Raw genomic sequence first — 16,846 nt, forward strand, 5'->3', positions numbered from 1 at the left:
CATCTCTGATGAAACTTGGAACCAAGCACTACGTAGAGTAAATGGGTCAACATCATGCGCTCGACTTGGACTAATTCAGTTCAAGGTCCTTCATAGGATCCATTACAGTAGAGCCAGACTCTCAAGGATTTATTCTACAGTGAGTGAAACCTGTGCTCGGTGCCACATAGCTAAGGCAAACCTAACTCACATGTTCTGGACCTGTAACAAACTGTGTAACTTCTGGTCCACAATTTTTCAGATCCTTTCTGAAGCTTTCGAAATAAGTATCCAACCCAGTGCTGAATTGGCAATATTTGGAACTCCAGAGGAGGGGATATCATTAACACATGATTTTAAAAATGTACTAGCTTTTTCAACTCTCCTCGCCCGAAGAAGAATATTATTAGCGTGGAAATCAGAACACCCGCCCAAGGCTTCTCTTTGGTTGAAAGATCTGTCCATGTTCCTTAAGTTAGAGAAGATCAAATTTTGTCTTAGAGGTTCGATCCAAAAATTTTATAAAACTTGGGCCCCTCTATTATCTTATTTTGAAAGACTGGATACCCTCCCTCGAGCCTGAAAATCACATAGGAGCCAGCTCTGCTGTAGTTGCCTGTCCCCCCAGCCCGGCGGCTCCTTGTGAATCTGGCTATCGATAGTGATTGTCAACCTGTGCAGTTTTAAATATCCATGTTCTGTCTTGATCTGTGTACCTACGCTTGTGCGGACGCCTGTTTTACATGCTGTCCATGTTTCTGTACTCTGTCTTAGTCCCCTGGGTTTTTCATGATTGTGATTCCATAGCTGTATAATTATTAATTGTTTTTTTTTTTTTTTTTGTTTTTTTTTGCTGTTTCTTTTGTTTGCAGCCGGGTATGGATGGATGGGGAGGGGTAGGGGACAGAATAAACAGAAGGTAAAGGAAGAGACCACAGGATGGGGAGTGGGAAGGAGGGGAGAAGGGGAAAAAAAAAAAAAAAATGTCATGTTTACTTTGTCCCTGTGTTCAATGTACTGTTGTGGATAGTTGACTAAATAGAAAAAAATAATAAAAAAAAAAAAAAAAACTAATAAAAGAAGAAATAAATACTTTACTTGACAAGACGTATTGATTTGGCTTAAAAACACCACTGTGGGGCGTGCCGTGGTGGCGTAGCGGTTAGCGCGACCCACATTTGGAGGCCTTGAGTCCTCGACGCGGCCGTCGCGGGTTCGACTCCCGGACCCGACGATATTTGCCGCATGTCTTCCCCCCTCTCCTTCCCCGTTTCCTGTCAGCCTACTATCATATAAGGGACACTAGAGCCCACAAAAAGACCCCCTGGAGGGGTAAAAAAAAAAACACCACTGCGAATTAACAGCTCGCAGTTTAGCTCTTCAGCAAACGGCTCAGATGGTCACAGGAAGCTGGCTGGATGAGGGGGCGTGCGTAATTTTCCATTACATCGGGCACATAACGCCGCAAAAGTGTTAACACAGTATCTGGAGGACTCTTTATTAACCCAATGTGATAGAGCGGACACCCCCAGGAGCGTGGCAGAAACGGTTAAAGCTAATGAACGCCGGCCCTCCGAAGAAATTATCTGGAGAGGCAACCGTCGCCTGCTGACAAACGGTTGCTATTTTGTTTAAACTTACTTAACGTCCTGAGTTTTTCCTTTTTTCCCATTTTTGTACAGATCTGTTTTTACACAAATCCAGTGCAGGAAGATTGAGTGCAAGAGAAAAGAAGCCAGACTGTCTCTACTATCTTTGGCACGCCGGCCACATCCTGCAACATTGCTGAAGGGTCAGAGTTCACGGGCCAGTTTGCTGGCTGCGGCTCACCACAGGCCTGGAAACACACAAAAACACACTCAGAATCTCTGGACCCTCGCATAACACACAGGGAGGGGGATAAAAAAAAATTTTTTTAAACTAGCGTAAATCTGCAATGTCACGTTCTGATTTTTAAAATCTCAGTGTCGGGAAAACTTATTTTAAATATGTGAGGCTATAGAGATATTGTTGGAGCAGCCGGACAAAAGACAATTACAAGAAGAAAAAAAGGTGGTGCAGAAAAAATAAACCACCCAAGAATGGGTCAGATAATGGCAGACATTTACAAAATGGTGACGGTAACCTTCACAGTCCATTTAAAGATACATTTATTTTTCAAAAATTTGAATAAATAGGGAAAATATATATGCTGGAAATAATTTCGAATGTTTATGAGAAATGAACAAGAATAAAACATTAAGGCAGAATGCCACTTGATTCTAGTTTGCACTTTATTACCAGGATTTATTGACTCAGTCTATTGTAATGTTGATCTATGGTTCCACATAATGCTCCACCTTCTCGCTCACCTTTATATCTTTGTTTTTACAAAAAGAATCCAGATAGAGAGAGGAAAAAAAGAGTGATATGAGCAAATCCACACAGGCTGTGGAGTGTGACATGTTTTTCATTTTCTTTTCTTTTTTTTCCACTTAAGTCATAGGACCAATTCTGCTTTTGTGTAATCTGCCGTAAAGCCACCTTCCTAATTTCATTTATTTATTTTTTCTTTTTTGCCAAAAGGAATTTATGTGCCTAAAACATCTTTTGGAAAGAAAAGGGTGGTGGTCTTTTAATTTTTTTTTCCTTTTTCAAATTCACTTTTGGCAAAAAAGGACTTCAGCCATTACTTTAGAGTTTAAATGGTGCTATCCGAAGAGAAAAAAGAAAAGAAAAAAAAAAATGTCTCAACAAGTTTAACATTTTCTGGAAATAAAATTTCATATTTGTGGGTCCTAAAAAAGAAAGAAAGAAAAAAAAAAACACGAAGCAGCTCCTTGATAACTGAAAGCTCTTTCCTTCGCTGCACCACCTGGGGATCCCTCAGCCAGCCACAGGAGGAAACACCGGCAGCCGGTGAAACATTGATGGGAGATGCATCGCGCCTTCACGTGAACTCCAGCCGGCTGTATCTGCAGACCCGTGGGGCGAGTTAAAACGCGGCGAGCCGATCCCTCCTCTCCAGTCTGAACGTCCCCACGGCGCGCACGTGACATCCCCTCCTCCCTCTCCTGTCGGACGCGACACGAGCTGCTCTTTTAACGGCTTCGCAAAAAAAGCGAGAGAGAGAGAGAGTCTCGTATCCACGGCAACCAAACAAACTGAGACGCGTGTGCCGCCTCCCGTTGTTGGCCACGATTGACGGTTTGGATAAACCGGGGCGAATGCTGGAAACTTTCACTCTCACACGCTTTTTTCCTTTTTTCATTTTTTTTTTCCCAGGTTGCTTTTTTTTTTTTTTTTTGACCGGGCAGACCGTCGTTTTGGGAGGGGAGAAAATCCGAGCGCCGTACAACAGGAGATGCACGTGTTTCAGTCAATGGAGGAAAGCGGTGTTTGTAGACATCCCGCCCGTCTCCGCTTCGTTAAGTGCTGCTCCGGGGGCGGGGGGTTGTTTTCATACTCAGTCGTGATGTCATCGTAAAGGATCCGCACACACCGAAGGAGCCAGATGTTAGAACTCTGTTCGTCTGTTGTCGATTAGGTCCCTTTAGCGTCTTAGCCCGAGACACATTAAGGTTAAATAAAGACAGACGTGCGAAGTGTGAGGCATGAACCGATAGAAAGCCGGAGTCAGAGGGGATTTTATCTCTGAAAACAGATGTCAGATGTGTCATTAAAAAAAAAAAGAGAACAGAAATCCACTGGGACTCACAGATCGTAGTGTTGGTTCCACTTGGGGTCAAGCGTATTCCTCACAGTGTCTGTGGAGTGGCACTGGCCTGAACCGTCCACGACAACCTTGGCAAACGGATCGGGGAGGCCTAAGGGGGGAAACACCAGAGAACGTCAACACGTCTACGTCGACAAAAGTTTCAATATCTGAAAACACAAAAAAGCTTTTCTTAAGGTGTAGAAATTGTCTAAATAGTACAGCTGATTTTACTTACATTGGCATGAAAAATAGACATTTTATTGTCATTGCACAAAGACACAAAATGTCTTTGCAAGGCTACAGGAGTACACAGGGGGAAAAAATATCAGTGTGACTATAAACGCATATAGACAAATAAAAGTATTAAGAAGAAAAAAAAGTATTTATATTAAGGGTGAAACAATTGCAGTTTTCTGGGTTTGAAAAGTTGCTAATTTGTCAACAGTTGGCTGACTATTGCTAACCCTGCATGTGCACTCTTGACCTGATGGGCAGGTCTATCGGTCGGCTCGCTCTCATGTCACAGCAAAAGACAACAGTGGTTGATTTTCAGACCTTTACAGAGGCGGTTCGCATCGGTGAATAAGATCGGTTTATCATGCAAGTATCTGCCGATCACCGATCACCCACAATTAAGAAAATCTGGGCCAATCAATTAGCTTTCCGATTTATCGGAGCGCTCCAAATTTATATGCTCCGAACATTTCAGATTTTCTCTTGTTGCAACTACAAACGTCAACATGTTTTATGTCAAGTGATTTTATGTGACAGGCCATCAAAAACGTTGTGCAAAAATAAATGATGCTTTTTGTTTTATGCACTTAATCTGTAGTTTACGTTTATATTCTGCTTCCCTGCTTTTGGCTCTCACTACAATTACAGCTGCAAGTGTTTTGCTCCAGCAGCTCTGCATATCTAGACTCATTGCCATTCTTTTGTGGTTAACCATTCGCAAGATAATCTCTTGAACCTGTGGTCTGTGCTCTTTTCCGTCTACTTTACAGTTACGGACGTCTTTGTGTTGGTATTTCACTCAAAATGGTAATAAAAGACACTCAACTTTGGCTACAGTCTGAGAAAATGTCAGAAAGTTCTTTGACAGATGAAGTTTGATGCATTTTAAAAGCACTGGTTTGGAGTTAGTCTAAAGAACTAAGAGTTGAAACTAAGGCTGGGACTTTAATGCGTAATTTTGATAGACTAAATACAATATAAATTATAAATTACATAGTTTTTCATTTTAAAAATGTCTAACTCAATTAATCACATTTTTATTTTTTAAAATGCAAAAGCACAGAGTTGGAACCTTTGTGTTGCGTTTCTGGTACGGCCGTAAATCTAGCATCCAAATGACATCCACTAACAACAACAACTGATCCATTATAATTACAGAGATTTTAATGTGTCAAAAATGTTAACGCAATTAATAATTTTTTTTTTTTCTTACAATCAAAAAGTCGGAACCTTTGTATTATGTTTCTGGTACAGCTGTAAATTTGACGCACAAGCAACTTCCGCCAACAGCAGCTATGAACGCCGAAGATGCTTCTCTTGGCCCACTAAGGTTTCATTTTTGCTTCAAAAAATGAAGTGATGGGATGCTGGGAAAGACTATTGTCGTGTACAAGTTGGGCTAAAAGGAGTTATCGTATCAGCGAAACTAAAAGAGCATCGCAATGCTAATCGTGTTGCAGCAGCGCAGACGCCCTCAACGTTAATGTCAGCGTCACAGCCCACATTTCTAAAGAAGGATTTTCTTGAGTTCCATGAATGATCAGGGGTTCCTGAGACACTTGAGAGCTGAACGGGTATAAAAGCCCTTTGCACCAATCTGATGGATGAACAGCATATTAGGAATAATAGATATCTTCGTTCTTGAGCTCATATGTGTATTTATTCAATAATTTAGCAGCAAAAAGCTTTTTTAAATAGATTTTTCTGCTTATTTTGTCAATAAACAGTCTTCAATTAAAATATGACAAATCAATTGCAGACCTTGCAATTAACTGAGTCCCATCATTAGTTGAAACATTTTAAGACGAACATAATGCATCAGTCTTAAAAGAAATTGATGTGCATGTCATTGTCTACAGCTGTAACAAAAGAAAGAAGAAACAGATACTGAGAATTTTCAGTTTTTAAAAGATGTACATAGTGAAAATCTGAGTCATCCAGTGCTATGGGAGGCTTTAAGGTCACAGATTAATGTAAACATCAGGATTGAGTATCTTAGTTTATCGTCGTAAACACGACAATAAACTAGACATTCTGCCGCATTTTCATCCAAGCAGAGAGCTATAGCCAGCTTTGCAGCACATGAGCAATACAGATAACATAAAAATCCACTTATATATGCGTGTAACACTCTGCAAAGTGCAAAAGCAGAGCAGGAGACTTAAGCGACTCGTGTATAGCTGAATTCAACTCAACTCTAGGTTGTGGGTGCAACTCCCCCGACAGCTTTCAGGGTGAATGTATTCTCTGCTCCTGAACACTGGAGGGGCAGGAATGGGAGGCGCAAAAACCACCCAACAGAGCGGAGGAACTTTATATGCTCTTTCACCATGACAGCCTGCTCCAAACACACAAAAACTCTGCCAACACCCAACAAGAAGGTATCAGGAAGTTTGGTCTGCAAGAGTGAAAGCTGTTCATGGCTACTCGGCACAGCATTCGTCCCCTTTCTTGTGCCAACCGCAGAAAAAAAATGTTTTCTGGAGCAGAAGGCTCATAAAACTTTACTTAATTCCACTTTGAGGGTAAAAACTGTTTAGGTGTCATGGTTATTGGCGTCCCCACTGATAATACTTTGTAAAAAAGACAGGATAAAAAAAAGCTCGAGTTTGAGCCAACATAGGGTATCTGCAGGTTTAGTCCAGTCAAATATAAGACTTCTTAAGACCTATTTAATGCTACCTTGAAGGAGATTTAAGATAAAAAAAGACAAATAACATAAGAGATAGTTGGGAGAATTTGTTGCATTAGAATCAAGCATAGCAAAAACTGTGGGCCCAGCTTTACATTTCTCACACTAGCTAGCAAGGGTTTATTAGCAGCTAGTTAGCAGTAGCCTCAATATTAGTCATAAAATGCAATGAAGATGTTTACATTGGACTTCCAAGTTATGCCTGTCAGAAAAAAACTACACTAGTCCAACCATATAAATTTAACAACTAGATAACTAGCTAGCTGGGGTATATTGGCAGCAATAGTAGCAATATTTAAGACTTTTTAAGGACGCGCGGACATGGATTGAAAATTCAGTGACAATGCATTTTCAGTGTCCTAATACAAATCTACTGGATTTTGATTTAAAACTCACAACCCACAATAGCTGTGTTTCCATTACAAATGCGCAAAATTTAAGTGTTTTTCTGGTTATGTTGAAAAAACACAATTTCGCAATTGCGGTGATCGCATTAACACGTGAATAAGTTTGTTTAAACAATAAGTCATTAAAAAACACGTAACCTCCAACCACTTCCCGCCGTCTTCTTTGCCTTTTCCGCCTGCAGTAACATCTGGTTGTTGATCACATGACTCGTCTGATGCAGAAAAAGTGTTTCCGTTGCAGTTTTGCGAAATACACTAATTTAAATGGAGCCAAAAAACCAACTCATCGTAGCGTAAAAACATTTTAGAGAAAAACAAGGTTTTTTTAAATTGCTGTATTTCCATTAAGCAAATTTATTTTTGTATTTTCAATTAGCACAATTATTTAGTCAAAGGAAACACAAAGTTCCTCTACATTTCTTTCCAATGAAATGTTAGAGGCACCGGTAATTATGCTACTGGTGACTGTTAAGAACAATACATTTATTTTTTTCAACCTTTAACCCAGTAACTTTACTGAAATTAAAGGTTTACCCATTCTAAAGCAAACTGGAACAGACAACCTTTGGGTATCAGTGTATCTGAATCTCAGAGATGATGCATTTAGAGAGCAACAGGACAGATTTAAAGCCTGCGGTTTTCTTTAATCAGTTTATTTTTTATTTTTTCAAAACTGCGAGGGTTTTCAAAGCATCTGCATATTGAGGAAGTCGAGTCTTGAGAGTGAAATAATGTTACCGTCATAAATAGATGAGTTTATTTTCAAGATTTTCCAGGAGGAACACCTGTTTGTGCAACATCAGAATTAAGATGACGTAATTTAAAGAGACAAAACCCTGTAGGACAGAGGCGATCCACACAAAGGCCAAATATTTAGACCCTCGAGAGTCATCATTGTCTACACCAGACAGTTTATCAGCGTCTCATTCCTAGAATGGAGTCGACTTTACAGTGTTCATGTCGAATCTCCACCAGTCTAAACGGCAACACCTCGAAGAGATGAATGAAACAGAAATCTAAACATGGAAATTTAAACAAAGCAGTTGCAAAAGTTGGCTACTTACGGAAGAAGTCTTTCTTTGCCAGGTTTTTGGCACACAGGACTAGAAGAGAAAGACAAAAATCAAAATCATTAGGTTCCAGTATGAAAGCATTGGTATTGCTTTCATTTGTATTGATATGAAACTGTGTAAATAAAGGAGATTATTTTTGCTCCAACTAAGTTATTTTTTTTTAATCAAAATAAACAACAACAAAAAAAAGGCCCTACATTCTCCAGTTCTCCATCACAACCAGCTAGCCTGCTGCAAAGAGTTTGATCCTGCCGCTCTACTGTAAGTAATGTAGAAGCGGTTGCCGAGGTGACGGAGCAGAGCTGCTAACATCCCCCACCGGTGTAAAATATGGATTGATGAGGAAGCTCACCGGCCACCTGGGTGTCTGGGGCTAAGAGTTACAGCCAGTGAGTCAGAAACACTGGAAACTGTTTTTTCCCCCCCTCAAGTCCTACTGAGAAACCTAAGTGGTTTGGCTTATCAACACGTCTGAATTTCCAGGTTTTAAAGAGATGATGCATTCTGAAAGCGTCACCACAGACTTATGACAAGAGTAAGTGGTTTTCTTTCATCATATTCTTTTGAAACTGGGAAGGCTCCAAAGTGCCAAAGACTGAAAGAATCTATGGTAAAAAAAAAAATTTTTAAACTAAGAAAAAACAAGATGAGCCGCTACAAAAGCAAGGTTTCCCTCAGAGAACTTGCTAAGCCCAGTGGTTTTTCGCTAGAGCAGTCATTCTTCCTGTCGCGTTTTTGAGTTAAAAAGTGTTTAAAGCTGACAGGAAATTTGAAAATGTTAATCAATTATTATGTGTTATTGAAAGATTGGAAAATTAATACCTCAACACCAACTATAAAGTCTTAAACAATGCAAACATTTTGGAAAGATTCAAAACAAACAAGCAATGCTTAGCCTGGTGGGGGCACAAGTAAAGCCTGGTGGCCCGCCAGGCTTACAAAACACTGAGGGAAACCCTGAAAAGGATTTTCCCCGATTGTAGCATCTGTGTGGCAATACTTGAACCTGCAGCTGGGATGATTCAGAGGCACGAATCGCTGAAGTTTCACTTTTTTCACCAGTAAGATTTACATGATACCTGACACATGCTGCTGCTCTGCCGACTTTTAGGCTGTGTAAACCAGTTCTCACGCCCCAGCTGTTGTTGGCAGAAATAACGTTGGATTATTTATCGTCTGTACCTCTCTGAAACTTTGCTCACCATCACTCGATAACAGATTCGAAGGCCATCACTCCTGCTTATCTTTTGGTGAAGAAAATGAATAAATATCAGGTGTTAACAGCGATGAATCATGTACACCTCCTTTAAAACATCTTAATGTAGCAAAACTGCTTTTTTTTTTACTAAAAAAAAAAAACTTGAAAAATGCACCTTTACGCCAACAAAAAAAAATTGTGCAACCAACTAGGGGTGAGCAATGTGAACTGAAAGTTTTATAACGACGTTTTGGGGTACTATTGTGATTATGATAAAAGTGACGATAAGAGCAATTTATTATTATTTTTAGGTAACTGTATGGCTCAAACTGCATGACGCAGCAATTATTGAACCACAAACACATGAACAATGCCGCTCTTCAAAAACAAACTCATTTGTTATATGATTTGTATCACTGAACCACACACAATAATTGCATTTAATCGTATTTTCAAATTTATTGACGTTTATTTATACTCATTGAACAAAATGGAGAAAATAGCAAAACGAATCAACCCGACAATACAGTTTTACAGACAGTTTTTGGGGGCTTTTAAACATTATTAATTGGAATTTATCGAGACAATGATTAATCAAAATGATAATAAATATATCACGATAAATGATAAACAATATGATAAGTGCTCACCCCATGACCAACTGCCTACAGAAATCATAAAAGCCCCTTCTCCAAGGTAGCAGCTTTAACCTGTTCTTCCCCCAACCAGATTCAGATCCATTTACAGATCCTGTATGGTCCTTTCCAGTTTTTTGAAACCAATGATAATCTTTATTTAACCAGATTAAAAAATATATATTTTTCAAGAGAGACCTGCAGTTTACAAGTATCAGCATTTACATCAAGTCCACTCTTGAGGGGTGTGGGGGTACAAGCCATAACAGGTATTGTGCGCAAGCGACTTGATTGGCAGCGTGCTGCAATAATTGATTGACCTGTGGATTGACGTTAATGACAACATCTCTATCACCATTTACAATCCACGACGGAGACGGTAGTATATAGCGAGCTGCAAATCATCTATACTATGGTCAAACCTTGAGGTAAGAAACTTTCTATGAATTGTGGCAGTAGAATGCATCGTCAACTGAACGAGCCAACCGACAATGAACAAATATACCAAGAGATTTCAGAAAAGGGTACTTGCGCAAAGTGACATCACCAGAGTGTCACCCATCCATGTTCTCACAGATCCGCCCACTTTCCTGTCCATATGCATGCCCACATAGTGAGGAACACACTCCCATTGGAGACAAACCAAACCTGGCCAGCACCGGACTAGACATTAACCGATTAGACCAGGAATGGGCAACTGCAATTCTCCACAGCCGGATTCCTGCAACTTTTAGATGTGTCTCGGCTTATTCGACACCTGAGTCGAATATTGAGGTCAATAGCAGGACTCTGGAGAACTGTACTGCACTGAGGAGGTAGTTCATCTACTGGATTGAAATATTTTGGACCAGGGAGACATCTAAGAGTTACAGAACAATGGTCTTTGAGGACTGGGTTTGCCCAGAGTGAGACTTGATAACGGAGACAGGCTTTTAGCTGGTAAATTGAGTCTACCTGTGTGAACTTTTTATCTCAGCAACAATCCAGCTGTTCTGTGAAGGCCTCAAAACCTTGTTAGAGGAGTTTAGTCAACAAACAGCATCATAAAGATCAAGAGACACAACAGACAGGTCAGGGAGATGTTTCAAGCAAGACTCCCCTGTTTTACCGACATAAATGCTGAAAAGACACTCTCATAGTAGCAAGTTTAAGCTGAAGATATTCAGTCATGAGTCCCTGCCTTTTCCTCTGGCCCTGCGCTTCATGCCACACATACCCAGACACTAACACCATGTCAAATGTCACTCTGAATCACTTTAACTTGGAACTGAAACAGTGCTGGCTCTCATACTTTGTAAAGGACCGTGTCCACAAAAATCACCAACTTCCCTCGTGTCAATATTTACACACAAGTGGTGCAAAAATCGCACTAAAGCGCAACTCCTAAGCGAGATTAAAGAAACGGAGGTAGACGGATAAATAGTCGACTAAGCGGGCTGCATGGCCATGTTGGGGGGTAAGGGTGTTGGGGTGGCGGGGAGGCGGCGGCGTTGCAGAACATGCTCGTCAGATGAGGAAGAATCTTTCCACAAACATCCCTGGGAATGTGTTACGTTCCAGTGAAACCCACCTCATTTCTCAAACATCTGGTATGCATCACTTTCTGTTGCATACGCAGGCGAGCACTTGCCCGCAACGTGCGGGCGTGCATTCGAAGGTGCAGAGACACCTTGCTCTCCTCTCCGACTCCACTGATTTTATTCATTGTTGACACAGATAAGGGAATGAGCTAAAGCCTTGCGTTTGTCTGTCTGTGGACACTTGGAGGTGATTTGTGGTGTAGAAATCAGTGGAAAGTTGTAGATTTAGTCACAAATCACTGACATGGTAAAGATTACAAAAAGTTTTAGATAATTTAGGTGTTGATTTTGGCTGAATTTTAGCAAAAAATTAGCTTGACAAATCCTAACTCATGTGCAAAAATGGACCCCTAATGGCAAGATCATAAGGCACTTTAAAAAAAAAAAAAGACAATTAAACACATAAGAAGACCCAAAGAGCGGCCACCTCAGTCTAAATCAAACTAAAGTGGAGGGAAAAAATGCAGACCCTCCTGTGAGTGCATTAGCAGCCCTAAGCTAGACGCACAGCAGGAAGGCAACACTACAATTATACCTAAATAAACTCCTTATGAAAACATACAAGGGGCAGAGTTACAGAGCTAAAAACCAGTAAAACACTCAAGAGTGTTGACTTCAGCAGAAAGGAAGCCCTTAAAGAGCTGTTAAAACAATTATGAATATTTAGCATTTGAGTAACTAGAAAAAATTACTTTCCGAAGTAAGATTTTTTTACACAATTAGCTTCAAGTTAACAGATAGATAATACCTGCAGTGGCCAGGTTTTAGTTGAAAAATGAGTCCCATTAATCTAACAAGCTAAATAGCACCGACAATTACAATCATTAGCACACTGGATTATTATCACAGAGGGGAATATAATTGTTACAGTACAATATTAATTAAACAAACTTTAATAAAAGAGTAAGGTGATAGCTTGGCTTACAAAATCACTGCATAATTAGGTGTGCACCGATTGTAGTTTTCGAACTAATCACAGATCTTTAAAAAGCCCAACTTGCCGACTGCGGTATAGGCCGATACTGTTTTTTTTTTTTAATCTGAAAAGTCTCTAAATACAGCAACACATTTTTAACAGTGGCTAACCATACCTTCAACACAGATGTCAAACTTTATTCAGCTGAAAACCTAAAGAACATGCAAGTAAATTAGTACTTTAGAATTTATCCAGAAAAATTAATTTAGGGGGAAGTGCGCTAAATGTTTTCAAAGTTGGCTAATGCACCAAATGACAAACTAGCTCCTGCTATTAGCGCATTAGCAGATGTGTGCGCACCACTGCTAGTTGTGATCATAATATTGACTGATCGTTAAGCAATATTTCCTCGCTATTCTTGTGTGCCCTCATCGCAGTGACAACATTTTTCTGCAGGAGTTTTCTTATCTTAGGCCCCAAAATTGATACTAAGGTGTTATGTTATATTATTGGCAAGTACTGTATGAACGCATAGCACCTGAAATAATATAGCCTGCCAAGTATTGTATCTCAACAGTCCTTGGCAATGACAAATGTGATTCGATATGCTGTGCAGCTCTATCGCATAAGCTCTCCATTCAGAAATTGCATCCCTGGATTACAAAACAAGAAAAATATGACTACTGTACAAAACAATAAGGTCATTTTATGTCTTTATACTCAAGACTGATAAATTTCTTCCCTGCTACCACCTAAAAAAAAAGGCAGACGCTAATTCAAAAGAAGCAACACATTGCCCTGTGCACCCCAGACCCCCGCATCCTTCCCTCTAAAATCCTCTGTTGTCATAGTGACGGCAAGTATTGAGGCAAATCTGAGAGAAGGGTATCTCTGTGCTGCCCGCGTTTCTCATTCCGCTCGCAGCGTGGACGGATGGGGATGAGGGCAGATGGGGAGGGAATCATGGCGGGGCGCAGACAACAGGAAGACCACTGAGTGGCAAAGATATTTGAAGTCACAATGAAACCAAAAGTGAAAAAATGTTGGGGGTTTTTTTTGGCTTAAAGTCATTCACCACAATGGCAGGAATGAAAAAAAGTTAGCAAAAACAAAACAATGGTTTTGGTACCAATCGCAAATTGAGTATTGGATGTACTCTCTCCCTTATGAAATCACATAATGGCTTTTCACACTGGAGTCCAAACAGAACCGCTTCCCAGAGGACAGCTGGGAAAGCAGAACCGAGCGGATCAACAGCAGACGATCGGCCCCGCCTTGACGCAGTTCCTTCCCTCCCCGTCTTTAATCAAAAACTATTTCTGATTGGCGACAGCAGCAACAGTGCGACCGGAGTTAATGTCCCCACCTGTGGGGAGAGGATGGGCAGAGAGTTTCTCCCAGGCCGACGCACAAAGAGTCTCACTGTGCGGACGAATCAATGAAGGCTGCCAGGCGCAGGCCAAACACCTGGGGAGAGAACCGTCACGTGACATCTAAGGGAGACGGGCATAGAGAGAGACGAGGGAGCGTCGCCATGGCAGCAATCAGCGATCGAGTCAAGATGAAAGTAAGAAAGTACTTTCATTTCCTGTGATTTGAACAAATACTGCTACTTTTGCAGTCACTTTGACACTCGCTAAGACAAGCAAAAAAGAAGAAATCATGGGAAAGGAACTGAGCACTATGGGGAAGTAAGGACTCCTTTTATTTTGCTGCGCTGTGGTTAACCATTACGTCGGAGCCTACAAGGAGGAGGAAGTGGGGCTGCTAATGACCCTCCATTCCCGTCTATGTCTGAGTCTAAACTATATGGAAGCGCGGCTTAACGAGAGGAAGGAGCCGCTTCAGAGAACCAGCCACTCGTCTGCTCGCATGAAACTGTAACTTCGTGTGAACCTAAACAAATCTATTCAGGCCTCTAGCTCAGGTTGACCGTGTGCTGAACCTCCCTTTCCTGTCCACCTGGTTCCTCCAGTCGTACGCACTGACCCAGCACCACCAGACAGTCTGAGGCATCTTTAGAGAACATACTCCCACCGGCTACTCCCCCTCGCTCCCCAACCTTTCGTCTGCCTGTTAGTCTGCCCTGTCTCGACTCCCGTCTCATGCGCAACATTGTTACTCCATAAACAAAAGGGGCTTCCTTTTCCCCTCTCCACTTCTTCCCGACGTTTTCTTGGACGCGACGCCTCAAAGGAGAGTGTAGGTGACAGTGCGGACTTCCAAGTTGTTGCCGACAAGCGTACCAGTCGAGCTGCTCTTCATCTTGTGTCATCTGGTGTCTGAAGCGTCTCCTGATCTGTTTCCAGTGTTTAGTCTTGCACATGGTCTCTGTAGATCATTATCACCGGGCCCGCAGCAGATGGGGGCTAATATTAGCAGAGCGCTGGAGCTTCCATGCATGACAAGCTCGCAGACATGAAGCTATTCATCCTAATACACACAGGGAACATGGCTAGGCCTAGCTCTTCCACCTCTTTGAGAGGTGCTTCGATTGCAGTATTCTAGCCAATCACTGATCTTTGAAAAGCCTGACCTGAAGATTGTGATTGATTTTTTTGTTTGAAAAGTCACTAAATATAGCGATAAAGTTTCTACGTTGGGCAACAGTGGGGTAACTATTGTTAACCGGCAGAGCTAAAGAGGACAGTGGTTCATTTTCAGACTTGAGGAGGTAGATAAGATTGTATGATAAGATCGGTTTCACATGTAAATATCGGCCGATCACCTGCCTCCCAAAATTGAGAAAATTTGGATGATCAACTTATTGATCCACCCCGATTACTTTAATGTTATCAGGGGAATACCAATAATATGCCCAGATTTGTTTAAATAATTATTTTCTATTTGTTCAGCTGATGTAATCCTAATGTATAAGGTCAAAGATCCAGAAACTATCAAATACAGACAGAGCTAATTAGTATATTTCCCAGCCAATAAAAGACTTTTCCCCCTTGGAAATTAGTTTGGACGTGTCACAGAAACAACTTGATTGTCAAAATATACTAAGTAAATCATTAACAACCAATTTCCTTCAAAAGTAGGTGACCTTTTTAAAAATATTCTTACAGGGACAAACTTCATCACTGAAAAATGCAACCAGGCAGAAGAGGGGAGTTTCAGAAACCAAACCCAGGTCTGCAAAAGCTGCACATCGACTTACAACCACAGGAATACATCTCCTTGGCCTGCTCCTTAAACCTTAACAAATCCACTTATGTAATATTCAAATCTGACGAGACTTCTTTTGGTCACATAACACAAATATTATTAAGTCATTGGAAGCGAAGTGATCATGGAACCCTGAACTGCCAGGAATATCCTTTAATACCTTTCTACAGAGCTGTAATTTCCAGGACTTAGACAAATAGAAAAGGAACAGCAGTAACAAAATATACCAGTACATCATCTTTACTGAGGGGGAAAAAAAGAAGAAAATAGGGTTACCAAGGAAAAAAAAATACTGTACTTTCCAAGTTAAAAATAACAGTCTCATTCAGATATGATCCATTATCTTTGCAAGCGCCTGGTGTGAGGAAGCAAAAGAGCAATCTCATCAAGAATCGAGAATTTGAGAAGGAAAGAGAGGATTATAAATACACCTGGGGTAATTTGATGTTCGGTGATTAACAAAAAATGTACAGAAAATGTACAATCTATAGAGGGACTAATAAATCTGACATTTTAGCTTGAAGTGTCGGAAACGTAAAAATCTAATCCATCCTCTAAAATGCTTCCCTACTAGCACTATTCTGCTTGGAAACAGTAACTTTGAAAAGTTAACAATTTTCAGTATCAGTGAAATCTGAGGAAATCAAAATAAGCACAGAGACGTAAGAGAAACTAGCCTCAACTTCTATGACATGTCGATGATTCCTTTGTTGCACGAGAGAGCGAAACTCAAAACTGATAACAGGAAGGATTAACAAAGTATAGTAAAGTTGCAGTGTTTTATGCTTCCAACTTTAATCCACTGTCTGTCATGGAACAGATCTCACTTTGAGATTTGATCCATCAAGTCTGAGTTTGAGTTAATCCAATCCGTTTTCTAAGGACTATGACAGATTAAAGCAATACAAAGGTTTGCAAATTCTTTAATTGAAAGTGGTAGTTTCAAATTCAGCAGCATATTATAAGCCGATACCTAGGCCTGTCACGATAGCAAATTTTGCTCAACGATTAATTGTCTCAAAAATTATTGCGATAAACGATAATATTGTTTGAAGACCTTTTTACACTGATTTAATGGAAATGACGTAATAATGCATGCGATTTCCTGCCAAAGATAGATACACTTTATTTTCAAAAGAACACTTAACACTTGAGCTGATAAACAAAATAAACAAAACAACCAAAAACAAAAATAAAATGGATTCTCAGTCTCCATTAACAAAAAACTCACTTAAAAAAAAAACTAAACAACATAAAGCCAAAG

The 16,846-nt window shown here is 40.4% G+C and overlaps 1 protein-coding gene across 1 annotated transcript in view; it reads right to left on the reverse strand.

The window, feature by feature from the left end:
- smurf2 (SMAD specific E3 ubiquitin protein ligase 2) overlaps window positions 1-16,846 on the reverse strand; it is a 72,748-nt gene that overhangs the window by 40,689 nt on the left and 15,213 nt on the right. Inside the window, exons 2-3 of the mRNA XM_032587160.1 lie at window positions 8,074-8,112; window positions 3,677-3,785 (exon numbers count right to left, since the gene is read on the reverse strand). Of these exons, the coding sequence (XP_032443051.1) occupies window positions 3,677-3,785; window positions 8,074-8,112 (148 nt within the window). The remainder of the gene's footprint in view (window positions 1-3,676; window positions 3,786-8,073; window positions 8,113-16,846) is intronic.

Source organism: Xiphophorus hellerii, chromosome 16 (assembly GCF_003331165.1).
Source record: "Xiphophorus hellerii strain 12219 chromosome 16, Xiphophorus_hellerii-4.1, whole genome shotgun sequence".
Lineage (NCBI taxonomy): Eukaryota > Metazoa > Chordata > Actinopteri > Cyprinodontiformes > Poeciliidae > Xiphophorus > Xiphophorus hellerii.